This window comes from Pagrus major, chromosome 20, assembly GCF_040436345.1.
Source record: "Pagrus major chromosome 20, Pma_NU_1.0".
NCBI classification, from domain to species: Eukaryota; Metazoa; Chordata; class Actinopteri; order Spariformes; family Sparidae; genus Pagrus; species Pagrus major.
Window position 1 is genome coordinate 16,449,760 of NC_133234.1, and position 25,504 is coordinate 16,475,263.

The 25,504-nt window shown below is 41.3% G+C and overlaps 4 protein-coding genes across 4 annotated transcripts; 1 reads left to right on the forward strand and 3 right to left on the reverse strand.

Moving 5' to 3' along the window:
• Positions 1-3,620: 3,620 nt before the first annotated feature.
• LOC141015467 (endoplasmic reticulum protein SC65-like) lies at positions 3,621-6,277 on the reverse strand. The gene is made up of 7 exons (XM_073489550.1): positions 5,879-6,277; positions 5,034-5,183; positions 4,717-4,888; positions 4,472-4,600; positions 4,223-4,368; positions 3,949-4,032; positions 3,621-3,767 (listed from the first exon to the last, which is right to left on the reverse strand). The coding sequence occupies exons 1-7, from the start codon at positions 6,275-6,277 to the stop codon at positions 3,621-3,623; spliced, it is 1,227 nt and encodes a 408-aa protein (XP_073345651.1).
• A 959-nt stretch (positions 6,278-7,236) lies between these two features.
• Positions 7,237-14,134, forward strand: fkbp10b (FKBP prolyl isomerase 10b). Its single transcript, XM_073489549.1, has 10 exons — positions 7,237-7,644; positions 7,845-7,990; positions 9,567-9,756; positions 9,960-10,105; positions 11,380-11,569; positions 11,717-11,862; positions 12,071-12,260; positions 12,338-12,480; positions 12,646-12,809; positions 13,844-14,134. Exons 1-10 carry the CDS (start codon positions 7,448-7,450, stop codon positions 14,033-14,035), a joined length of 1,704 nt encoding a protein of 567 aa, XP_073345650.1. The 5' UTR covers positions 7,237-7,447; the 3' UTR covers positions 14,036-14,134.
• Positions 14,135-14,685: 551 nt separating this feature from the next.
• On the reverse strand, positions 14,686-20,074 carry LOC141015469 (7-methylguanosine phosphate-specific 5'-nucleotidase-like). Its single transcript, XM_073489551.1, has 10 exons — positions 19,880-20,074; positions 18,825-18,899; positions 18,528-18,626; positions 18,216-18,285; positions 18,054-18,100; positions 17,759-17,844; positions 17,547-17,636; positions 17,161-17,323; positions 16,677-16,877; positions 14,686-16,582 (listed from the first exon to the last, which is right to left on the reverse strand). The coding sequence occupies exons 1-10, from the start codon at positions 19,880-19,882 to the stop codon at positions 16,463-16,465; spliced, it is 954 nt and encodes a 317-aa protein (XP_073345652.1). The 5' UTR covers positions 19,883-20,074; the 3' UTR covers positions 14,686-16,462.
• Positions 20,075-20,412: 338 nt separating this feature from the next.
• Positions 20,413-25,504, reverse strand: klhl11 (kelch-like family member 11). The gene is made up of 2 exons (XM_073490344.1): positions 24,942-25,504; positions 20,413-23,620 (listed from the first exon to the last, which is right to left on the reverse strand). Exons 1-2 carry the CDS (start codon positions 25,484-25,486, stop codon positions 22,036-22,038), a joined length of 2,130 nt encoding a protein of 709 aa, XP_073346445.1. The 5' UTR covers positions 25,487-25,504; the 3' UTR covers positions 20,413-22,035.

A 25,504-nucleotide genomic window follows, 5' to 3' on the forward strand; every position in this document is an offset into this window, starting at 1 on the left:
TTACACTGTGTCCAGTCCGCTCTGAGGAGACAAAACAAAGATGTCTTCCACTTCCGAGCCCTCAGACCCTTTCTGTTTCCCTCTTTGATTTCACTGGTGGTCTTCTCCTCCTGCAAAGTCAAATTACTGTGGAAGCCCTGAGGATGCATTTCCAACAGATCCAAAAGGCCTTCAGGGATCAAACTTCTTTTCTTTTCCCTTCCAGCTGTTCTTCTGCCATACTGACTGTTATTATGCTTTACCCCTTTAAGTGGTTTCATGGAAGGAGGCCATGTTCATCTCCCAGGCTGGATGTTTTTTGGGGGGAACCTTCTGTTAACATATTTAACCTCAAGGAAAACACAACCACCTTCTTTTAGTGGTGTAACTGCAATAGAAGTGTAGAAATAGTGAATGTTGATATTTTATCTGTCTAGATGAGGGTTATTTTTCTGTGCTAGGCTGGCCTGTACATTCCACAGTAATAGCCATACTAATGCTGCCTTTCATTATCAAACAGTAGTCCATCATAAATCAACGCTTCTACATAATATGCATCATTGTATGAATGTATAGTCCGGGGCCGGATAGACAGTTGCACATGTACACACCGAATGTTTTATCCTGCTGTATGATAAGTAATCCATATACAACTAATATGCATACGCAAAGTGCAAGTATGCTGAACATGGGTGCTGATGTACATAGTGTATCATAAGGTTGACTCGTTTAGACAGCAGTGACTCACTGCCGCTCTGAATTGAAGCACAAGTCTAAAGAGAGACGACTTTTCCTGCCTCTCAGCCTCAAAACTGCACATTTTAAAGATTTACTTAGCAGGAGAGGATTCAAGTCTTTGCAGTTTCAGGGACATTTGAGCTACTCCTGTTGGGCACATGCCTCTTAGAGATTTTCAAGCTGCATAATTATGACCAGGATCAGATATTTCCAAGATCAGATGTGACACAGGGCCGCCCTCAATTCTAGATGCATTAGCATCAGGGCTGTCACGATATCAGATTTTCACTATTCCTAGAATTCATGGTAACGCTATTATAGATTGTCTCGCTTTCGTCCGTCATCTCCTTCAAGCATGATTTTGCGCGACAGTAGTAGCCACACACTGTGGAAGAAGCCAGCTGGTTACTGCGTCTTATTTTTTCCGTTTTATGGCGGGTGGCAGCCAACGTGAAGGTGCAGCGAAAATGGAAAGAAATGAAATTGTTTTAAGGTTTAAGATTATTAAAGGAAAATTCTGGTATTTTTTAAACCTGGGCCCTATATTTACATGTTTTGCTGTGTATATGATTCACACTTTTGGAATCAATCCAGCAGATTTCCTCAGCTGGCATCCTTTGGGGCAACTGCGATTGTCAAAGTTACGTGCCCTAAAACTGCTTGTTTTTGCCATCGTCAGGCTGAGGCTGTTATTCTAAGTGTCTTGAATGTTATGGAAAGAACTGACAGATCTGTTTGTGAAATAATAAGATCCTTTTTGTGACCAGAAACACAAGTCTAGTCTCGCTCTGCAGGAAGACAACAGTGGAAACTTGAGTCAGAGAGTTTACTCAGAGAAACTACCAGCAAGAATTTATTTCCAAAGCCATGGCTGAATATTTAACTGATTTTGACAATCTAGATGAAGCAACTGAAACAACTCGCCTCGCAAAGTTTCAGACAAGACTTCTCCTTGTGTTTCTGGTTACTAAACGGTTCTTATTAGTTTATAAAAAGATCTATCTCTGTAGGAATTGTGTCCATAATTTTGTCAGACACTTATATTACCAACCTCAGCCTGTCAGTGTCCAAACAAGCAACTCCAAAGGATTACATTGCAGTCACAGCAGTCGTGTTGTAGCTGCCAGCTGAGGCGATCTACTGGACTAATTCCCAGACTTTTGGTAAGTATGTATCATTTACACATCAAAACATGTTAAAATAGGACCCAGGTCAAAAAATACTCGAATTCCCCTTTAACACAATGTCAAAATAATGGTTATTGTCGATACCAGTGTATCTTGACACCCCTAATATGCATTAAATATGATTTGGCTTCTGTTCAAGCTGAGGTAATGGTAGAAATGGCAAATTAAAATTAGATGTCACTTATGCTTCATCTCTAAATGGCTTCAGATAATTTAATTCTGACTGAGCAGATATATATAATAAGCAATAAATATGTACATTTAAAAAAAACAACTAATTAGCTGAGCGTGTTCAAGGTGAAGTATCGAACATGTTTTCCCTCAAGAGTCCAATTCTGCAGCTTTTATGTGCATCACTCTCTATATTAATCCTCTCTGGACGTCAGAGAGTCTGAAATCAGGTTTAAAAGATGTCCTTTGGTGGTCGTTATTATATACAGACTGCTCGAGATGCTTCGTTTCACCAAAAACGACAAGGAACTGTGCATTAGCACAAGTGCCAGAAGAGATGATCCACTGCCAGTCGACCTGCAGTAGCCTTAAAGGAATATGGTGACGCTTTGAGTGGACGCTAATCAATAAAAACATTCCTATATGACCAAAATGAGTCTCGTCAGTCAAGACAAGATGCTAACTTTATTCAGGTGACGTTAAACTTTTTCTCAGACTAAATTTAAAATGTCACCATATCCCTTTAATCCTACTTGAACTCTTTATTCCGTATACACGCTGTGTAAACTACTCAAGGACAGACTGGGCTGAAAGGTCACACTGTGTTTACCGCCACTGTTTGTGATCACACATCGTACTTGGACTCATCAAAGGACTTTGGCACCATTCATACACAAGATAAACATTGTTTAGTCTTACAGGAAGGTAACCAGTATTAGCTTTCTATGTAAATACTCATATTACTGTATATTAAGATACATATTAAAACATATCTGAATAACAGTGACTGTGTGGACGTCTGTGTTGTATAAATCCAGTCTTAAAAAACCAAGATGATGTTCTCTGAACTCTAACGGGCTCATTATGTGTAGAAATGTTAGTGTTTTGAGCATGAAACACAATTAAGTTGTAATCTTTTGCCTTTCGTTAATAGTAAATTACGTTTACAGCTCTCGTTTTAAAGCATTTTATAAAATGTTGCTGAAATACTAAATATCAACATGTAAGTTTGTTCGGACTGTCATTCTGTAATAATACAGATAAACAGCACCACCTGTGGTGGTGAAGAGTTCACATGAAACTGGCTTTCAGTTGTTCCTACTTTGGTTTGTAAATATTTTTGAATATTTGCAGGAAGTCAGTGAAGTTCCCACAGAGTTCACTGAGAACTGGATATCTGAGCACAGACAACACTTCTCTGTCAACCCTTACAATTCAGTATATATGTAATATACTCAAAGGGTATATACATACATATGGAAGTGTTATTCACAGCTGTAAAAGAGTTAAATATACTTTTAGAGCACCACTCACACATCTACTGTAATATACAGTGTTTTACTCAATCAAGAGGATAAAAATGTGGAAAAAAAGTGTCAACAGTTTTAATCAACTTTCTTTTATTTCTGAAAAAACAGTAGATGGAGTAATAAAACCAAACTGTGAGGACAGAAGAGAACCTGCACTTCTTTATCTGCATCCTGACTAATCAAACACATTAACAACATATTCATATCATATTCATATCTACTGTAATGTAACCCTTCAGATATCTGACTCCCCAGCGTCTCCTTTGCCCTTCGGCTGACTCCAGTCAGCGTAGATCGACTCCTCGTAGTCTCCCATCCCTTCAAACTCAACATCTGGAGACTCGGAGGCCAGAAGTGCAGCTTGCTCTTGTCCGAGAAAATCCTAAAAAAAACCATTAAAAACATTTTCCATAAATGTTTCACAGGGATTACTAACATACATTACTTTTTACAAGATCAATATTCTTAAAGGATTTCTCTTGATACGGTCATTTAAAGTTCCTCAAAGAAATCACAGATGCTTGTTAAAAAAGGACCTCAATTCAAAATGTCTTTAACCTCACCGTAACGTCCATCTGTAAGTATTTCTTCGCAAACGTGAGCATCTGCTTCTGCGTGACGGTCTGGTTGTAGTGTTTGAGAGCTTCCTGTTCAAACAGACGGATCACATGACAAACTAATTACCTGTTAGCCGAGAACAAGTGGTTGGTTGGTGGATTTCAGCGGACACAGTGCAGCCAATGATTTATGATGAAACCTTCATGAAGACCAGGTTTACTTTGTGTTTCAGCCATTTTTTGGCTTTAGCAGCGCTGCGATGGTGTGTTTGGTTCTCACCGTCCTGGCTGTGAAGTGTTCAGGCTGAAGGCCCCACTGTTCACTGTAGGCTTCATAGTACAGCAGGTTCTGCTTCATGACCTGGTCTTCAGGCTCAAACAGGAAGTAGCTGTACGCACAGGGCACAGCGCTGCGACCCTCGTTCACTGGTCGAAGGAAAGATCAGACACACGGATGATGAGAGATAAAGAATATTTTTAGACAGGATGATATTATATAAAAATATGAATCCGCTGACAGTAAGCGTACATTTATAATAAGCGTACTGGAGATAGTGGTAAATAGTGGCCACCAATTTCTCCACAAAATACCCCCCAACATTAGGCTTCAGGTTTTCTTCACACTTCAGCTGACACTGTAATGTGTCGATGTAGACGTCTGTGGGGAAGAAAAGCATAGCAGAGATTATTTATTAGGACTGTCACAAAATGAAACCAGGCAGTGATGGAAAAAAAGTAAAAGTAGCAGTACGTTTTTCAGGACTGCTCACTAACCTGCTATGAGTGTGTAGAAGTCAGTGTCTGGTGAGAGCTGGCTGATCCCTTCACAGTCGGCCTGACAGAGGTCAAACTCCTGCAGGTAGAGCCTCAGAGCTTCCTCCATGTGCTCCACACTGCTGCTGTAGTCGCCGGAAGTGATGAGTTTCACTCCTCTGAGGAAGGAGGCCTGAAAGGAAATGATTGTCATGTCAGTCATGTGGGGAAAGCTGTGATGTTGAAGTGTGTGTACGTTACAAAAGGAACACAAAATGCTTTCTGTGTTTTTATTTCCGTGTTTTATTTGTTGAGTCCAGGGTCGAGCCTGTCCTCACCTCGTATGGTTGCTCTTCGTGGTCGGTGAGGTAGCCGCTCAGGTCGTACTGGCTCTTGTACTCCTCCATCAGTTGGTGCATCTCCTGGTCCTCTGGGTTCTTCTGGAGGTAGGTGTAGGCACATGGGACAGCCTTCTGCAGGTCCTTCAGCTGGGAGAAAAACACTGAGTTACCCCAGGGAGACTGCTGACTAGTGATATTGTCTCTCTCATTTCATGTCTGGTGCCTCTCAGACACAACTGAGGATTTAATGTTTTTTAAAGGCACCTTTGTCTAGGATTTTTTGTTTGGCTTGGTCATTATGAATATGTACGTATAAAGTACATAGTAAAAAGAGATCCGAAAAACTGTATATCAGGGCTATGTTTGACTGCAATGAGCACTCGAACTGCTATCGCATGCGTGTGAGGTGCAGATTACTTTATATAACGTTACAGAGAGCCAGCACATCAGACCAGCCTTGTTTATCAGTGTTTAGTGATGGGAAATGTTAATTCTGAGTCTGTTTTGCTGGCTGGTTGTATACACACCTACTACATAGTCAATATTTTACTTCCTAATATCAGCATCAACCCCCCAAAATCAAATATCGGTGGGGCTCTAGTACAATATGTGCCTTATCAAGTTGATGGTGGTGGCATTATACGTAACGTAGGCAAGAAGGTTGGGAAAGGCTTCTCCAGCTGCGTTTGTGGCAACACAACCAGGTATTTTAAGGCAAAACATGATCTTCTCCTAATCCTAACAAGCTGGTTTTTGTGTCGAAACCTAAACAGATCAGAGCACGGCCCTTGCATCCCAGTAAATGTCGTGCACCATGAGTTGATTTTCTATCAGTGTCTCACCCTGGCGTGTGCAAAGTGCAGATATCTGTAGGGGGCTCTGCTGCTGAACTCCTCCAGGATGAGTCTGCCCGGGGGAGCCAGCTGCAGCGCTGGGAAATGCGCCCTGCACTTCTTCTGGCAGGACGCTCTCACCAGAAGGTGCCAGCGGACGCGGAGCTCCCGGTTCCCTTCAGAGGACGGTTCTTCGTGTCGGCTGCTGTTACAGTGCAGCACGCAGTATCTCACGCTGTCTGTAAGAAGCCGGCGCAAACGCAAACTTAAATCCAAATACTTGATGGATTCGGTCCAGTTCTCTGCTGCGTAATGGTCCAGAGCGAGTCCATACGCGGCGGTGAGAGGCATGAGCTCCTCTTTGGGGAAGTTTTTGAAATTGTAGCTTTCATATTGAGCAGCTGTCATGAAAATAAAAGTCAAACAAAGCAACAACAACAACGAGTTTCCTTGCGCGCAGAATGCAACCATGATAAGAAAATATCCGACATATTAGTCCGCGCCTTCTCTCTTTTCCGCTGTTGTGCGGTGGTCTGCTGAAGTGCTCAGGGGTCTGTGGGAATTCCGGGATTGGGCCTTTCAGAGGTGACTGTCTCGGGTTTCCAGCAGCTGTCACACACATACAGCCGTGTTTCTTTATTAGGCACAAGAATAGCCGTGCGTAAAAGTGACCGCATGAGCGCATTGAAGTTATTTTTTAATTTGTTCCCTCTGGTGTTGATTATTTCTCATTCATGCAAGTTTGTTTTCACCCTAAATGTGATGAGATTTATTCAGAAAGTCCCAGTTTTAAATGAAAAGCTCTGTTTTTTTGCGTTTTTTTTAAGGGTTTTAGGATAAAGTAATCACATGTTCGGTGTTTTCGAGGCATTGATTGGAGACGGTTTTGCATGCCAGACTGGATGAGGTATTTTGATCCACTTGGAGCTTTTAATCGCTTCTCGTAAGCGCTGCTTATTTTCACGGCATTAATGAAAAAGGCTGAAACTTTGGGGCCTCTCAGGACGCTTTACGGCTCAGAGAGGCTGATCCAGAGATCCAGAGAGGCGGATCTCTCCGCAGCCTGCAGCTGCATACAGCGGTGCAGGGCAGAGGAGCGATGGGTGGCTTTGCTTTCAGAATAAAAACGGAAGTGGATCATTTAGAGGAAAAAATGCAGACATTTATTTTTACTTAACATACAAAAATCCCACACTGTGGTCACTGTTTTGTTTTGAAAGTAGAACTATGTGTGAGTTAAAGCTCTAATTTCCTTTCTTTGCGTCTTTTCAGCAGCAAAAACTCCTTTCTGCTGCGACATTCTTTTATTTTCTTAAAGGAAGTGGCGCTCTCTTCTCGTTGTAGTCGGCTTCACAGCGCCTCCCACTCCCAAACTCCGTCACTCCTACCCTGTGGTGAAAAAGTCTTCACACCAACCTGGGGATTGTCCACGTTTACAGCATTCAGACACCGCTGCCCTGCTCCACATCTGCAGCCTCGGCCCTTCTGCGTAAAAGCGCGCACACGGCTGTAGGCCTCAAGTTTACCCGTTTTGTGGCATTATTATCCTTCTAAGTTATTTGTCGTGATTCTGTAGAGATGTTTTCCTGCTGCTTTGCCCTGTTCCTCCTCACTACGTGGTCATCCGTGGAGTGCAACCCCAGTCCCGTTCTTGGAGATGTACTCGTGGACAGATACTTCATCCCCAAAGCCTGTGTGAGGGAATCCAAAAGTGGAGATATGGTCCGGTATCACTACAACGCCACGTTTGTCGATGGGAAAACATTTGATTCGAGGTAAGTTTATCTGAAAATTTCAATGCATTTGTCAAGAGTTTTCTGTCTTTGCTTGTCCCTCCCTGCAAACTTTGTAATTACGCTGCAGAGGCCAGACAATCCGCTGCAAGGGTTGGTGAAGTTTTCAGAGAAGTATCAGAGCTGAGAGCCAGAAAGTAGCCACTTCTGACATTTCCTTCGTCTTTGACAACATTTTGCAGCCATCAGAGAGGAGAAGCCAAGGTGGGCCTGCTCGGGGAGGGTCGGCTCATCGCTGGCATTGATAAGGGCCTGCAGGGCATGTGTGTGAACGAGCGCAGAAAAATCACAATACCGCCTCACCTGGCCTACGGAAGCACCGGTGTAGGTAAGTGAAAATATCATTCTGCACAAGAACGAGGTTGGAATTGTGTTGCAGAATTTAAAGACCCCTTAACAGGATGTTTAAATGCAGCACAGCAGATTTCCCAGAGTGATCATTCAGGGGGTCATTGGCCCCAGACCCTCAAGGGCCTCCAATGCTCCTGTATGTATATGTGGAAAATACCCTGTGGTTATGTAATTACACATTTCTGTCTGGTAAAATGTGCGTACTAAAGCATATCCTGTGGCTTTTATAGGGGCCCCATGTCAAAATGTAGTTTAAATGTTTTGTATTTCAGTTGATTTTATACTGACACACTTCAAAATTAAAATGTTTACAATGTAATTAAGGACATTTTTTCAGCTTCAGTCATAGACGGCCAAAGAACTTCTTGTGGTTCAAAATGAAATTTTTTAACGACGGCTGTATTTTGCTCCGTGCAGCAGAAGCTACAGGGAGGATTTGAACCCCGAGCTTCAACCTCAGCGGCCTGCACGAGGCATGCACTTTACCAGGAGAGCTATTTATCAGCTTTATTAAAAATTAAGAGTTTGGTCATTCAACCTAGGAAACATTAGCCTACCTGATTAAAGTTGGATGAAAACATAATACCTATTAAAGCTGATAAATAGCTCTCCTGGTAAAGCGCATGCCTCATTCAGCCTGTTGAGCTTTAATTTTGAACCCTGCCACGATGTCACATGGGCATCACTAGTGAAAAGACGTCAAAAGGACGTTCATTCGTCATGGCTCTCCACTGGATGTCTTTTGGATATGTTTTTGCTTAGAGGGAACATAAGCTTGATATTATTCTTAAAAAATTAGCTTCTGTTAAAATGATCTAACTAACTAAGACACATCAAACTGGATTTATGGCAGAATTCCAGCATAGAAGACCTTGTTTCTGCTGTGAACCCCAAAATTACAGGTTATTCTGAAGGGGACATGAACGTGTGTGCCAAAGTTCATGGCAATTAGTCCATTACTTCACTGAAAACCATGAATGTCAGCTTCATGGCGGTGCTACAGAAGATGTCAGAGGATCACCAAAGTCAGGAGGGTTCATCCTCTGGGGACATCAATTTACACGCCATCTGGTAGATGTTGAGAAATTTCACAACATACTGTGAAGTGTCACAGCATACTGTGAAATAACTGTGAAGTAATCCCAAGAATACTCAGGGGGTTCACCAGAGTCAGTAAGATTCATCCTCTGGGCACCGTGAGTGTTTGGGGCAAAGATTGTGGACTAAATTGTGGCTAAAAGCTTGAGTTCATGTCAACCCGTGCATTAAAATGTTTTTATTTAAGTTGCTTGAAGTGTATCTTTTATTTCACAGTGTACATTAAGTGGTTACTTTATCGAGTTCTAGTGGGCGTGAATAAATTAAACGCGATTTATGCGATCTTTAGCTTTCTTTCCCAACATCCTGTTTCATCTTGGGAGCTCATATAAGGAAATAAGATCATTCAAGGTGTCATTTCACAGAGGTGTGTTGATAATAGTGTTGTTTCTTCTCAACACTTCTTAAGACTGATGTGTAAGCCCAATCTAACCTTCATCTAACCATGTGTACAGCTGATGTGATTCCTCCAGACGCCACCCTGGTGTTTGACATCCACCTGTTGGATCTGTGGAACAAAGCCGACCTGGTTGTCACCAAAACCATCAACACTCCCAAAGACTGCAAACGCTCTGTGATGCGCACTGACTTTGTGCGCTACCACTTCAACGGCACGCTGCTCGACGGCACCGTCTTCGACTCCAGGTGATATCTAAAATGTCTGTCTAAAATGCTCTAATGAAGTGATGTGTTGACCCTAAATACCACAGTCCTTTTTCTAAAGTTAATTCTCATTCTTATCTAAAGCTCTGAATCAAGGCCCGTCTGAGTGACAGCTCTTCTGTATTTGTACTGTTCTACCAGGTGTGTTGTGTGTTTGACTTTGCGCTTGTATGAGCCCTACGTAGCTACACCAAGAAGCAGACCCACGACTCGTTAGTGGGCGAGGGTTGGCTGATCAAGGGCATGGATGAGGGCCTGCTGGGCATGTGTGTGGGAGAGAGCCGACACATTGTCATCCCACCCTTCAAAGCCTACGGAGAAAAAGGATCAGGTGAGTACAAATGGCAGCAGAGGAGAGTAAATGATGGTTAAACTTAAGACAAGAAATCGCAGCCTGTTCTCACTCCCAGCGTGTCAAATACAGCAACTTACGTAGTTATTTTAAACCACACCATGATCTTTTCCTAAACCTCACCTAACCTGGATCATACTAGTGCAGAGCTTGTTCAAAACATGCTGTAAGACAGATTATCTGGTAATGTGAGGGGTTGACTGATCCAGGCTCATCAAGCAACGTTTAACATTCCAGCCCTTAGGCTAACATCTCCCCGCTCAATCCAGTTTGTTGTTTAACCTCCTGCTTTTGTTTTTTTTTATCACAGCAAGTTGCTACACCACGCTTATTCCCATTTTGTTTATGTCTGCTTCCCCACGGGATCATGTTTGTTTACGTGAGGGAGCACAGGTAATTAAACATGGATGTAAAAACATGCACAATTCAAAATAATTTCAACAGCTTTGCAAATGGAAGAAGAGGGAGGAAATACTTTCTTCACGCTTGTTAGGCCTCAGGGATACACAGTGTGTTTTGGTGAGAAACTGAGAATGTAAACATAACTTTGATTTGTTTACAAGGAAAACCCACAGAGCAGAAAATCAAGTAGGGCGAGGCGAAAGTTAAAACCATAAAAAAATTGATGTAGAAATTTAAAAGTTAAAAGCAAAAATGTAATTGTATTTTAAAAAATACTTTAAAATGTCCTATTTGTGTTTGACAAGTTGGGAATGAGACTCAGAAATCATCTTTTCTCACAAATTGGGCCTTTAATTTGTAATGTTTTGTAGTGAAACAAGTGATTATGTAATATTCTGTTAAATAAATAGATCATATATATATATATCTCCACACACACACACACATATCTATATATATATATATATATATATATATATATATATATATATTATATATATATATATATATATATATACATATATATATACATATATATATTATATATTACATATATATATATATACATATATATATATTATATATTACATATATATATATATACATATATATATATTATATATATATATATATATATATACATATATATATATTATATATATATATATATATATATACATATATATATATATATATATATATATATATATATATATATATATATATATATATATATATACACACATATATACATATATATATATACACACACACACACATATACATATATATATATACATATATATATGTATATATATATATAAATTCTCCGCCCTCTCTCTGCTCACCAGGGACAGAGATTCCCTCCCAGGCGACGTTGGTGTTTGACGTCCTGTTGGTGGACATTCATAACCCAAAAGACAACGTCACTGTTGACGAACAGGTGGTTCCCGAGTCGTGCACTCGCAGGACTATTGTTGGGGATTACGTTCGGTACCACTACAACGGTTCCTTCCTGAACGGAGTCACCTTTGACAGCAGGTGAGCTCAGGTCACACGCCAGTTATAACGCATTGTCATTTGGAGGATTAATCCTATTCACTGGTAAAGACCATTTACTGTTCTGTGACTCTAATAAAACTCTATTAAAAATCCTATTAGAATTTAAACCGTGCTCGTGTGTTACAGCTACCAGAGGAACAGCACATACAACACCTACATCGGGATGGGGTATGTGATTCCAGGCATGGACCATGCCCTGCTGGGAGTCTGCATCGGGGAGAGGAGGAGGGTCATCATCCCTCCACACCTGGCGTATGGAGAGCAAGGAGCAGGTAAGTTACTGTAGCTCGCAGTAAGTTGTAACAACTGTTGGTTCATTGTTCCACATCTGTATTGATGCAGAGCTGAAAATCTGGATAGGGGCTTAAAACATTCAAGAGTAAATGACAGATGGCAGATAACACTCTCTGAATAGAAGCAGAATAATTCCCAACACTGCCATCATAAAGATTAAATCATGTGCACTTGTGTTCTGTCCAGGTAACGTCATCCCCCCTTCAGCTGTGCTGGTGTTCGACATTCATGTCATCGACTTCCACAACCCCAACGACACCGTGGACATCCAGACCATCCACAAACCCGAGGTGTGCAACGAGACCACCGAGGTGAACGACCTCGTCCGTTACCACTACAACTGCACACTGGTGGACGGCACGCCGCTTTTCTCCTCGTGAGTCCCCCAGACGCCCCACATATATTTTAGATCAATACAAATAAACATAAGTAACCACTGTGATTTGTCCTCAGACACGACTACGACCACCTTCAGGATGCGGTTCTCGGGTGGGACAAGGTGATCGACGGGCTGGACACGGGCCTGCGAGGCATGTGCGTGGGGGAGAGGAGGCTGGTGACGGTGCCGCCTCACCTCGGACATGGAGAGAAAGGAGGTGAGGCTACAACTTTGTCTTTTAGTCAAGAAAATACAGGATAACATAAAACACAAACAGTCCAGACAATCATTAAAAAAGGTAGTTCTGCATATAAAAAGTTAAACTTCACAGATTCTAAGACGGAAATAGTTAAACGGTGCCTTCTTGTTTTCTGTCCGGCAGCCACTGGTGTGCCGAGCAGTGCCGTGCTGGTCTTTGACATCGAGCTGGTGAGCTTCGAGAAGGGAGTGCCGCCTGGTTACCTGTTCGTGTGGCTCCAGGACAGTCCTGCAGACCTGTTCGCAGCTCTGGACGTCGACAAGAACGAAGAGGTGCCGCAGGAAGAGGTACGTTACTGCTGACAGTGTCACTACCACCTGCACTATTTCACACGGCAGATAATAACTGAATTATCTCTATTCACAGAGGCATTTGTTGTCTTTTAGTTAAAGGGACAGTTTGTCATTGATGCTTTCATGTGTAAGTAGCATTTTATGGTTGTTGTTAGTCAGTCTAGATTTTGCTAATTTTAGTTGTTTACAGCAAATATTTTACAAGATGGTTTTAAAAGTAAAATTGTAATTTCCAAAGTAACTATTAAGCTACACTACACACAGAAAGGTAGTAGAGTAAAAAGTACAATATTTCCCTCCTAAATGTAGTAAAATAAAAGTTTAGGTAGTGTAAAATTTCAATATTAAGTAAAGTACAAATACCTAAAAAAATTATTTAAGTAATGTACTTGAGTAAATGTACTTCTGCTCCTAAAAGTAATGAAAAAACTCCAACCTAAATTGGTGAAGACCAAAAATTATTGTAGTTTGGCGCCATCTGGTGGTCAACTCAACTCAAATGATTGAGATCCAAAGTGCATTCTTGAATTTAGGAACAGTAGTTGGCAAAATAATCTCACCCCGAGGTCCAGTTAGTGGCTTTTCTAGAGCATAGCACAAACATAGCACATGATCTTCATCAGCAGACAGTTGTACAGTTGTCATAAATAAATATTGTACCGTCTTACAAGGAAGCCAACATTCACAAAATGGTTTTTAAATGTCTGAAGAAAAGAAAGAAATAAAGCAAACGCCATCTGCTGTTGAAGATCATGTAACATGATTGAAAACTCCAAACAGCCACTAAAGGAACCTTCAAGAGAGACAATCTCATTTCCCATTATTAATAAATGATAGTGAATAATAGTCAAATCAATGAGCTTCATGAGTTAATTCCCTGAACACTTGTGGACGCTACAGGTGAGACATGAGGGTGTCTTGGTGTTTTGACTGCAGTGTTTTCCTGAATGCTAACATCTCACACCATCACTGGAAAAGTGCTCTACAAATCTACAACTTCACTCTTTTATCTGTTGACACTTTTTTAGTTCGGGGAGTTCATCAAGCTGCAGGTGGAAGAAGGCAAAGGTCGAATAAAGCCTGGCCTGACCATGGACCAGGTCATCACCGACATGTTCAACAACCAGGACCGAAATAAAGACGGACTGATCAAGGCAGAAGAGCTCAAACTGAAGGTAGAAGAAGATAAAGAAAGAGAGGCAAACCACGACGAGCTGTGATGAGGACAGACGCTCTCATTCTCTCTCAGGGATAAACCCCAACACCTTAAAAAACAAGCAACGAGAGACTTTTTCACATACAGAATCTTGGTTTATTGCTTTCTGTTACACTTTGGACAGTCTTTTTTAAATGACAAGAAAATAGTGCAAAGGGCCTTTTTGTGGAGTGTTGTGTTGTTGTATGTTTGTTTTTGATTTTTGCATTTCAGAAAACCAAACAAGCACCTTTATTTGTCCCTGAAAGTCACATTGATTAAAATGTTTGTAAAAAAAACAGACGATTGTTTCATTTTTAACCCAGCAAAAGAAATCATCTGATATGGAAGCACCTGTATTTATGACAAATGAAGAGTTGCACCAGTACATCTATAAACTGTTGATAGCAGCTGATATCACCTTTAAAAATTTTTTTTTTTTTAAAGTTGCACTTTTTGTTGCCAGAGAATTGCAACTCAAAAACTCACAAAATGTAGTGTTTTTGTAATGGAGTCTGGGGACTTTGTCCAAGAGCAGTTACTATTTACTGTTCCAGCTGTTTGAACACACTGACTTTCACCATTTACACTTCATTTATGAAAGAAGACAACATTTTATTAATGGTGACCATGTCAAATTTTCAAATTACAGTAAAGAGTAACCAATAAAGGCTACTTCTTTGTCGCCCATGGAGGAAGTCCCAAGACTCCCTTAAAAAATCTCTCAATTTTGAGAGTTGCTGAGTCAGGAGAAACTTTATAAACTTTGTGAAAAGCTGTTATTAATTTGGACCTTCTGGTAATACTTTAACATATTTCTTTCTTTGTTTAAAAAAGGTCGTGTCCCAGCGATGTATGTGCTTATTTGCATATAGAGCAGGGAATTAAGATCCGCTCACAAGTGAGTCACTCAAGAGGTTTCTAATACCAGGACACATGTTAATCCCAGGTATAAACAGGCTCAGTGTGTCATTTAGGGTCAAATGAGTGACACAAAAGCATTTTTGTCATTTTAAAAAGCACAGATTTAACGTAACATAGAAAAATCTGAAAATCTCAACATGTTGTACACCTGCATATGTACTAGTGTTGTTAAGAAACTATTGAATACTGCTATCATCTTATTAGAAATATTAAAACAGGTATTATTATTATTATTGATGCATCGCTAAGAACAATTTAAAGTTATAACATGAGTCACGGCCACGACCTTGCTATCATAAGACTGCATTGCAAGACGTTATTAGTAGGAAACGGAGACGATGCAAAAATGTTGGTTAAAGGGATAGTTCACAGTTTTTAGACTCCCATGAGTCAACTTAAACAATAATGCATCTTCATTGCCCTGTAACTTTCTCCCAACATATGATTAGTAAAACTCTATACAGTATATACAGTATAGAGTGCAACTAGCATTGTTAAATTCTAATTCACAGTGTTTCAATTAAAAGACACTCATCAGGAACACACTCATCCCAGATTGTATATTCTGTTAAACTCCTGTGTGTTTGATGCATGTGTTTGTCTTTACTGTCACAGGTTAAAGAAACTGTTAGAAAAACTCAATGACTAGTAGAATAGCTTTAAGACTGATAGACTAGCACCCTGCTTTATAGAGCTTTTTGAAGTGGGGATGTATTCACAGCTCGGAGAAACAGCAGAATTAGTGGTGTAAGAAGCTAATCAATGTACTCCTGTGTACAGGGGCAGAAGCAAAACATATTTTAGCTCTACAGAAAAAGGCCAACCGAAAAAACAAGAAGCTTGTATTGATTTTTTTTAAGTGGGCCTTTTTTAGGTGTCTAGATAAGTTTTGCTGCTGCCCCCATCCACAGGACAACATTGCTAAGCTTCCAAACTGGGGTCGCCATCGACAGTAGAAACACAGACTATGGATAAGTATCTCATACAACCCAACTTAAAAAAACAGAACTATTCCTTTAAACACAGCCCAACCTCATACTGTAAAGTAAAATTTAGTAAGTAAAAAGTTCTTATCTTAAAATGGAGTGAATTTGTTTTCAGAGGGAGGGCTGCTGGTAAGTACTTTTTATGCATTTGAAACAAGACAAATAAACTCCCTTCACTGAGTTCTGTTGAGGTGGTGCATTGGTTTTCCTGAATAGAAAAGAGTTTTACTGAAAGCCCAGCCCTGTAATAGTCTGTGATATTCGCAGCATAAACTATGGATTCTTCTAAACTAAGTTGCAAATGTACGACCATAATTACATATTTTAAACCTTTGGACTTTGAACACAGGTCAAAAATACTGAGAGTGTTTTTGCAACATCTACCACTCTGGTAAACACAGCGGTTAAAAAAAGCCCAGTCTTAAGGTCTGGTTTGAGGTAAGTGATGATGTGTGATTGTCCAGCATGCAGCACATGAATGGAGTGAACATGTCCGTCTGTATGTATATTGTCCATTAGTGTCCTGTTCCACCTTGTGCGTTTTACTTGTTGTCTCTACATGAGGTAATGTATCCGAGGATGGCGTTGGGGACGTCCAGCGTCTCGTCCTTCACCAGCACGATGTCAAAGGAGTTGACGTACGACTCTTTTCTCTCCTCCACCTGAAAAACAAAACACAGACAGTCAGGACCCATGTTCTAAAACTCAGTGTTTTGATATAAGGAATCCCAGGATGACACTGTAGATTAGTCTGACCTGGTCGTTGAGGAAGCCGATGGTGAGGAGGTTCTGGTGCTCAGAGACCCCGTCAGCCATGGTCAGGTCTCCTAAAGAATCTCCCAGCAGCAGCACGTTGGGTCGACCCTGCAGCTCTCTGAGGCCGGCTGCACGCGACAGAGCACCTTCTCTCTTGTTGAAGGTGTGGATCAGTTGGCCTTTGAAGGCTCGCAGGACCCCCTTATTAACAAGACGGTGTTTAAGTTATGGGGAAATTATTTTGGTACTATTAGTATTTATTGATAAACTTATGAAAACTCATATTGTGCATTGCTGTGAGGCAGGAAGACTCTTGCTAATTTTTTTGTGCTTCATATTCCAGTTAATGTCTGGCGTCACGGGCGTTAAGTCCCTAGCCCATGATTATCTTTTAGGTATAATGGAAGAGCTTCTCATTTATTTAAATATTATGCAGGGCACTTCACACAATAATGCACATGGTAAGAAATGTGGTCAAACTCACAGTCTGATCAAAGTCCATGTAGTTGGAGATGATTTGGACGTTGGGATGGAAGACGTGGTTCTGTTGAATCACCTCCTCCAGGACGTCACCCACGCCGGCCGAGAAGATCAACAGAGGGACCCGCTGCTCAGCCAGACGGTCGAAAAACACTTTGTAGCCGTCCCTGAAGAAATCGCACACACCGAGATAAAAGATGACACAAGAACCAACAACACCTGGTTTAAATTACTGCCTGTCTGAATTTTTAATCATGTTGAGCACATATAAATTTAATGTTTTTATTGCAGAGAACCTTGACTTTTTGAGTTTTCTTTATACATGACAATGGAATAAACTTAATTTTCTATTTTATTCTCTGCTGCACCAGATCTGAACACAGTGTGTACCTGAGCATAGCGCTGGATTCCTTGACAGCCTGGGCCAGCATGTCCTTCCTAATCCTCTGCTGAATCAGCAGCTCATGGACTTTAGTCCACCTGTAGAGAGAAGCACAAGAAAAATATAATATCTCCATCATGTTTTGATTGATTTTTCTGTAGTCTTTTCAGCAATGAAGACGTTTAAAATACTGATTTACAACTGTTTATTTGTTTCTTACCACTCCACCATGAGAGGCAGCTTTTCTTCAGCAGTCCTGCCCGGGTCAATCTCTATGGGATAGTAGGTGTTCAGCAGCTCCCTCATCTACAGCAGATCAACAAAACATAATGAACACATATTTACAGATGTGTCAGGATCTACTGGTTACAGACAAGAAAAGTTTATCTGACAGCTCATATCAAGTATTAAATGTCACTGAATGAAAACAGCTACAGATACTGCAGTGGGAACAATTAAACAAGTGTAGAAGTGACACTAATTCATGGCTTTCGCTATACCTGTAGCACATTTACCTTTTTGGTACAGTCTTCGTTGATCAACAACCGGTTATCCAGGATGTCTGCAACAAGCAAGGAAAACATTTTTTACAGTCTCAAAAAGGGCAACAAATAATGACATTTGGCCAAGATGACAATCTTTTAAAAGAGTCAGTTATGTGTGGCCTGTGAGCTTACTGTGCGTGGTGGGCACTCTCTTGCCATTGTGAGCAAATCTGGTCAGTGTCATATCGAAGTCTGAGATAACCTGAGGAAATATGACGAAGACATAAACAAGATTTTGGTGATGGAACAGCAGTCAAACCTACTTTCACTCCCCATAACTTCAATCTTTAAGAAATATGGTCTTGTCTGGACTGTCTACCATTAATGTAATTAGCTAAACATTGGCATGACTAATAGCTGACTATAGTATTACCTTATATGCATAAAAGCCTTGTTTTGGTGTCAGAATATAATCTCACTCCTGATTCAATGTCCAAAACTCACCTGCAGGTTTCCTGCACCTGCGCGCTGCATGGCGTGGATTGTCTCCTCCACTCTGCTGCGCTCCCTCATCAGAACTGAACACTTGGCCAGCTCTGAGATCTGAACAGAGTTTAGTATTATTATTTATTATAAAAGTCACAGTACCTGGGAAAGAAGTCTTTATTATTTTTATATTATTATATTACGTCTTATGTCAGGCATCTTGATTTTTAGTGAGTGTACATTGATACATTTAAAACCCAGCACACATGCACAAACACTTTCAAATCAGACCTTGTTTACTTAAAGCTTTCTCACCTCGGTCTTGGTCAGATGGTGCCAGATTGCCAACACAGTCCGCACTGGTGTGTAAATCCAGGGAATATGGTATATCTGAATTTAAAGCCAAAGGAAAAACTCATTTGAGCAATGCTTCATTTTATTTATCTGTAATTTCTTCAGTTTTCAAGGACATAACTGTTTTTTTGGTACTTTTGGTGAAAAGGAAGAGTAGTTCCATTAATTCACAGTGTTACCCAGAGGAGGCTTTCAGTTAAAGGTGCACTATGTAGTTTTGGGGAAGAAATTTTACTCAGAAGAGAAAGATCTTCATTGACTGATTTTCTTTTATGCCTAAACAAACTAAATAAACAAACTCTTTGATTTCATGACTGAATAAACTGAATAAACAAACTGACCTTACAGGACAACACAATTTCATCCTGTTTTACTTTGTTTATATGTGGCGGACCCTGCCACCTTCCTAGCCTCAAACAGTGTTCTGGGCACCTTATTTTCCTTTGAGAACAGCTTGTTTATTCAGTTATGGAAACAATAAATATTCCTGAGTTTGTATTATTACTTCATTGATGTTGTAAATATTCAAATTCTGAGTTTGAATTTCTTCCCCAAAACTACATAGTGCCCCTTTAAGTTAGCATGTAATCCAACATAAATGGAAAATAAGGTTTTCCCTGATAAAAAATAAACTAATATTCACTTGGGTTAAAATTGAGCTGTTCTTACACGTTAACAAAAATCCTTATGATTAGTTTAAATTTACATACATTACATAACGCCTTAAACTATGTCTAACTTATTGCCTTTAAACAACAGTGCTCACGTTACAGTCTTTAGTTACAGCTAGTAACAAACTGCCTGACAATGCAGTATATTGTTTAAATGTTTTCACACCATGTTTTAGTCGTTATACAAAAGTACACCATATTTGAATTAAACCACATTGTATTTTGTTGTTTTTGCATCCAAAATCTGACATTATTGCCATTTAAATAGCCTGTTTGACTAGCAAGCTGCTAACGCTGCTGTGTGTGACTGCCATGATTACGTAACATCCAGCCGTTACAACTTACCATTTTCAAACTCACGAGTTAGCGAGCTGTGCACTGCTTTACGGAGCGACGGCTAAATGTGCATAATGTTAAAAGACTGCGTTTATCTAACGTATATATGACATGAAATAATTAAGCAACCAGTAATGTAGCACCTAGCAGTCGGCTGGATTGATTTGTTTACATCTGCGTTTGTCGCACTTCCGTCTTCTACCTGATAAGCACTTTGGTTCCGACGCACTTTGGTTCCTACCTCATTGGGAGCATTTCCGCCGTGGTACCGTGTCACCTCGCACACAATAAAAAATAATACATTAAATTAAACAATGTTTAGACGTTTAATTATAAATAAAATGCATTGTGTTAGAAATTGAATTAAATGAAAAAATATATTGAATTTATATTGTAAAAAATCACATTCAAACTATAGCATTTTCGCTAGTTTTGCTAGCTATGTGATCACTGTGGTATAACATTGTCACAAAGTAGCCACAGTAAATTTTTGTGCTAATTTTAGTACTAAATCCTCAGATAGATAGATGACAACAAACAGATTTCATTATTTATCATTTATTGCAAATATCTGTACACTTGCAGCTGTTGCACATACAAATGGAATGACACAATATGTAACACAGTATATTTGGCTGCATGAAATCTGCATATATGGCACTGGCAAATCATGCTTTAAAAACCTGACCTTGACACCCAGCCTCAAATGTGATATTGATATACTACTGCCAATCACTAATATCTGTTTATGTCCGCACTGTTGCATTCTGCTGTAATCCTGTGGCTGTGTGCACTTTACATGAGAAAATTAGATCAAAATCTCCACCTAGAACTGATCAATTAAAGCTGTTCACATTATGTACAGCATGTTAACGCAAAATTATTAGGCTCACAAAGCCGAATTAGATAATATTAATAAGCAGCTTAGCTGGGGATACCGCAGGCATTAGCAATTTCCCCAGTGTTGGAGAAATACACTGAGCTCAGCAACTGGTCCACACAACACTCTGAAGATCGTAGCCAAAAAAGCAACACTGTACAATGTTTTTACAAGTTAACATTCAAGGTCCTGTAAATACAGTTAATTCAACTTTATCAATAAGGGGCAGTTGGGATTTTATGGCACAATCGGGAACATTTAGAGAACCACGTACAAAAACATACCAACCTCCTGTTGTAATGAGTTTCACACATATTTTTCCACAGTGCAGTGTCCATTTGTGAACATGAGCTCTAATTCAAAAACAAGAAGGCAAAACAAACCACATTTAAACCAGAAACTTCTCAACATTATCATGGTTGTATTTGGTCCATCTTTGAAGCTGAGCAACAACCTGGTATATATCAAATAAAACCATTTTTGGCCAGTGGAAATACTAAAGAACTTAATCATACACAATTTTACACATCCGTTGGAATGGCAAAATATATATTTTGTGCAACACTGTATTAAACAGATTTTAATGAGGGGGGATCATTTAATCTGAACACCCTGTTCCCCAATATGTGCTTTTCTCAATACTTCATTCTTGCTACAAAAATTCAGAAATGATTGTCTATTTCAAGTGGGGCACACACTACATACACACTATATATGCTATATATGACCAACATTCAGATCGTTCAATCCCTACAGTGCAAAAAGATAAAAACCAAGGTGGAAATTGGAGGTAGGTAGAAATTAGATGCAAGTAATGACAGGAGTAAAAAGCTGAAGCTGGTTGTTACGGTGAGTTCATTACCCCCACACTGATACGTTTAAATCACAAAAAATGTAGACATCATTTACTTATCTAACTTTACATCTCAACATTCAAATCAGTTTCACTGAGAACTGTCATAATTTTATTCTGACTTGCACCACAACATATGTTGACATCATTTAAGAGTTACTGTAACACAGACCACATATAAAAGCTCAACTAAGTTTTTTAGCAAAGAAATCAACTTTGTTTTTCATCACAGTATCATTTACTACCAGAATAAAAGTAAGGCATAAGCTATAATGTAAGGCCAAAATGATTAGGTAAGACTGAAATCTTCCTGCAAAGCAGCCCCAGGAAAACTCATGCAGACATTTCACCTCAATAAAGGCATAAAATAAGATAAAATTGCGGTTACAACAAGGCATTTATCAGCAGATTAAGTGCAAAATGCTTTCAATCTCAACATTCGATTTGTGACTGCAGCTGCCTGCGCAGAGTGAGCGTGCGGCGATGGAGCTGCTGCATCTGCTGCATGCGATCTCGCTGGCGAGCCAGGTTCTGGGGCATGGGGTAGTGCTGGCAGCCATGAAGATACTGGTACGGGATGCGAACGTGGCTGGCTGCGGCCCGGCAGCGTGGCTGAGGTAACGGCGGCAGCAGCATCCAGCGCTTCCTCTCTGCACAGTAACGGTAGGCCTCCCTGCGGTACTGCTTGTCCATGTTGGTGCTGTTCCTCCACCCACCAACGATGAATATGTCTTCACCCAGGTAGCAAACAGCAGCGCCCTCCACGCTGAGGACCTCTGGAGGGAGGCTGTCGAGGATTTCGTCAGGGATGTTTCTGCTTATTTTCTGCTGAGCGGCCTCAGCTGTGACCTTGTAGCTCTTGGCGCAGCAGGAAGCTGTATGATAGAAGTTGGTGGTTGCAACAGCCATCTGAAAACTACAGTAGTTATCGATGAGCGGTAAGGAGTCCACTTCCTGCCACTTGTGACTCTCTGTGTCATAGCAAGTGGTCAGAGTGCTCAGTCCATCATCATTGTCCAGGTCTACAGGGGTCCTGGCCATCACGTACACATAACGATCCTCCACGCTCACTGTTTTTACGTCTCGTAGTATCTTTGGTGCTGGGTCAAGGTTTTGCCACTCGTCCTGCTCAGGCTCGTAGACAGTGACGTCCTTAAAGCCAGGACTGAAGTTTCCATGACCACCGATGCTGTACAGGATGTCTTTAACACATGTGAGGCCGAAGGAATGCTTGCGAGTTGTCAGGCTGCAGACCTGCTCCCAGGTGTTGAGGTTGGGGTTGTAGCGCTCCACCATCTTGGCGAAGCCCGGCTCCATGGAGCCGGCCACATAAACATGGCTGTCAGTGACTGCGATGGCGTGTCCGTCAAGGTGGTTGTGAATGTGTGGCAGGTTCACCCAACGGTCCTCAGCAATGAAGTAGCCCACACACTCACTCAAATAGTCTCCACCTTCTGAAACACCACCCACTACCATGATTACATCCATGTTCTGGCCAAAACGTGGCTGGATTGCTGGCGTGGAGGAGGCACACGGCTCCAGGTCAGCTGCCTTGAGGGTCTCAAGGTGAACAGCGTGGACCTCAAGAGCGTCAGACACCAGCTGCTGACAAGCTGCATTGTTTCCAACTAAGGCATCCTTCCTCACCACCCGTGTCAGGTAGGTGGGAGCAATCTGAGGCAGCCGCAAAAGCCTGAACAGCTCCTCAAAATGCTTCTCCCGCTCCTCTGTGTTTTGGCTCACCCATTTCACAATAGCCTCGAACAGCTCCTGTTCAGAATCCACAGTAATTTCCGAGTCAGACAGCCAGTCCCGCACCAGGTGGAACGGCAGTGTGTAGAATTCCTCGTTGCAGATAATCTTGTGGAAGTTCCTCCTGATCATCACGGCAGCTCCCTTGGCCAGCTGTTCCAGGCTGTACATGTGGCCGAGGCTGTGCACGGCGACACAGTTGGACAAGCTCAACTTCTTCATCAGAAACTCTCCACAGAAGTTCTTCAGCTGCGCCAACAGGAACCTGTGTGAGCATGTTGGAATTATCAGTCCAATCATGTATAAAAGTGGAGTTCATCAAAAACAAATATTTTGTGGCTTTATTTTTCAATTATTCTGGCTAAAAAGTCCTTCGTCCAAGCTGAAGTTAGGTGCAGCTATGATGGAAATAACATGCGGTAACCAATGTCCAAACAACAACAAACAGATGCAGCAACACGGGAGAATGAGGGAGCCGTCGGTCAGGAACAATGTGTGCACCCTGACCAGCTCTGACTAATCAGGCAAAAGTGAAAACACCCATCTGGGTGTAACATGGGTGTGTTTAGTGATTGGCTCACTCTTATAATTGTACAGCTAAGTAATGGTTCACATTGTAGTTGAAGTTATCGGTCAACTGACTAAGAATTTAATAATTTGAAGCCAATTGAAAGAAATTACATGGATTGACAACTAGTTTAATGATCATTCAAGTAAGTAACTTGTTTTGCAAAAATGCCAAAAATTCACTTGTTCCCTTTTCTCCAATGTGAATGTCGAGAACAAACAATTTAAATACATCAACTTGGGCTTTTTGTGAAATTGTAATCAGCTTTTTTTGGATAAATTAATAAGGAAAATGAGCCTTCCGACCTATATATGGATTGGCTGATATTATCGGCTTATACTGGCGTATCACAGATATATTTGTGTCGGTGTATATGTTGCCTGATATGCGCTGATATGAAACCTTTTTTTTTTAGAGATGATAATGCAGAAGAAGATGCTTGGGATGACTGAGAATTATTCAGTTCCCAGTTAGTTTACTGTGTCAGTGCACTGATGTTTTTATAGACGATAAAAGTTGATTGTTAAACCGTAAAATATCCTGCCTCCATTACATATCTTTGTCATGACTGTTTAACTACATTTTAAGGTCCTATTTGTAAGAAAAGTTGATTTTTGAGTCTCCTTGCCAACACTTTGGGATTGTAGGATGGGTCGACCACCATCCCAAGGCCCAAAGCACCCAGTATTGATCAGGCTCTAATGAAAATAATCATTAGCTGCTGCCCTAGATCATACAGACTATTGGTAAAGATCTGGGCCAAAATGTAGGCCTTTATTCAATCATTTGGCCCACATTCCCAACTGCACTGTCCTGGCTGACGTTTCTATAATGAAACACTGTCTAAACATGTAGTGCCAAGCTCCACAGGTGTGTGAACAGGTCAAACCTGCTGGCATGAGGAGACAGGTGTGGCTCGTGTGCCACAAACACAAGCCTGTAGGCAGCAGGCCAACACATCCGTGTGTAATAAGGGGAGCCAGGTTGATAAAATGTGTGGTTTTTAAATCAAAATTACCTGTCAGCGAGTTCCAGCACTTCGTGCACATTGGCAGTGGTGACCCTGATCTGTCCAGTGTACATGAACTGTATGACACTCTCCACTGTCTCTGGCTCTGGTCCCGTGGTGGAGCTCCACTCCTTCAGCTCCACACGCCCGGACACGGACTCTGAAAACTGTCCGCCGAGCAGCAGCGTGAAGTACTGCGACGCCGCCGACAGCACCGAGCGGTGGGCGGTTAAGGTCTGGACCCTCTCCGCGGACACCCCGCTGAAGACCAGCGTCACGTCGCAGAACAGCCCCGCCTTCCTCTGCTCGTTTTGCCGCCGGGAGAGCTCGGAGCAGTAGGCCCAGCAGGTGAACTCCTCGGCCTCCTCAGGCTCCCCGTCACCTGTCCGCGCTCCCGGTGCGCCGCTGCTCCGGCCGCCGTCCTCCGGCTCCTCTGCCGCCGCTGCCATACCGCAGCGGGAAACACTCGGTGGCAGGTGAAGGCGCTTAACTATCTTCGGGAGGAACTCATAGGCATATATAACACACGCAAATAAACATTCAAAAACTAACATGCATGCGCAGTAGGTCCA

Excerpts from the sequence above, each read along its gene's own strand:
- LOC141015467 (XM_073489550.1), bottom strand. The coding sequence starts at position 6,277 with ATGACAGCTGCTCAATATGAAAGCTACAATTTCAAAAACTTCCCCAAA. Across the intron at positions 4,889-5,033 it reads ACGAAGAGCAACCATACGAG|GCCTCCTTCCTCAGAGGAGT; the intron begins GTGAGGACAGGC and ends ATTTCCTTTCAG. Across the intron at positions 4,033-4,222 it reads AACACTTCACAGCCAGGACG|GAAGCTCTCAAACACTACAA; the intron begins GTGAGAACCAAA and ends CTGTTTGAACAG.
- fkbp10b (XM_073489549.1), top strand. The coding sequence starts at position 7,448 with ATGTTTTCCTGCTGCTTTGCCCTGTTCCTCCTCACTACGTGGTCATCC. Across the intron at positions 7,645-7,844 it reads GGGAAAACATTTGATTCGAG|CCATCAGAGAGGAGAAGCCA; the intron begins GTAAGTTTATCT and ends AACATTTTGCAG. Across the intron at positions 12,810-13,843 it reads AAGAGGTGCCGCAGGAAGAG|TTCGGGGAGTTCATCAAGCT; the intron begins GTACGTTACTGC and ends ACACTTTTTTAG.
- LOC141015469 (XM_073489551.1), bottom strand. Across the intron at positions 18,101-18,215 it reads GAGAGTGCCCACCACGCACA|ACATCCTGGATAACCGGTTG; the intron begins GTAAGCTCACAG and ends TGCTTGTTGCAG. Across the intron at positions 17,324-17,546 it reads GAATCCAGCGCTATGCTCAG|GGACGGCTACAAAGTGTTTT; the intron begins GTACACACTGTG and ends CGATTTCTTCAG.
- klhl11 (XM_073490344.1), bottom strand. The coding sequence starts at position 25,486 with ATGTTAGTTTTTGAATGTTTATTTGCGTGTGTTATATATGCCTATGAG. Across the intron at positions 23,621-24,941 it reads GTGCTGGAACTCGCTGACAG|GTTCCTGTTGGCGCAGCTGA; the intron begins GTAATTTTGATT and ends ATGCTCACACAG.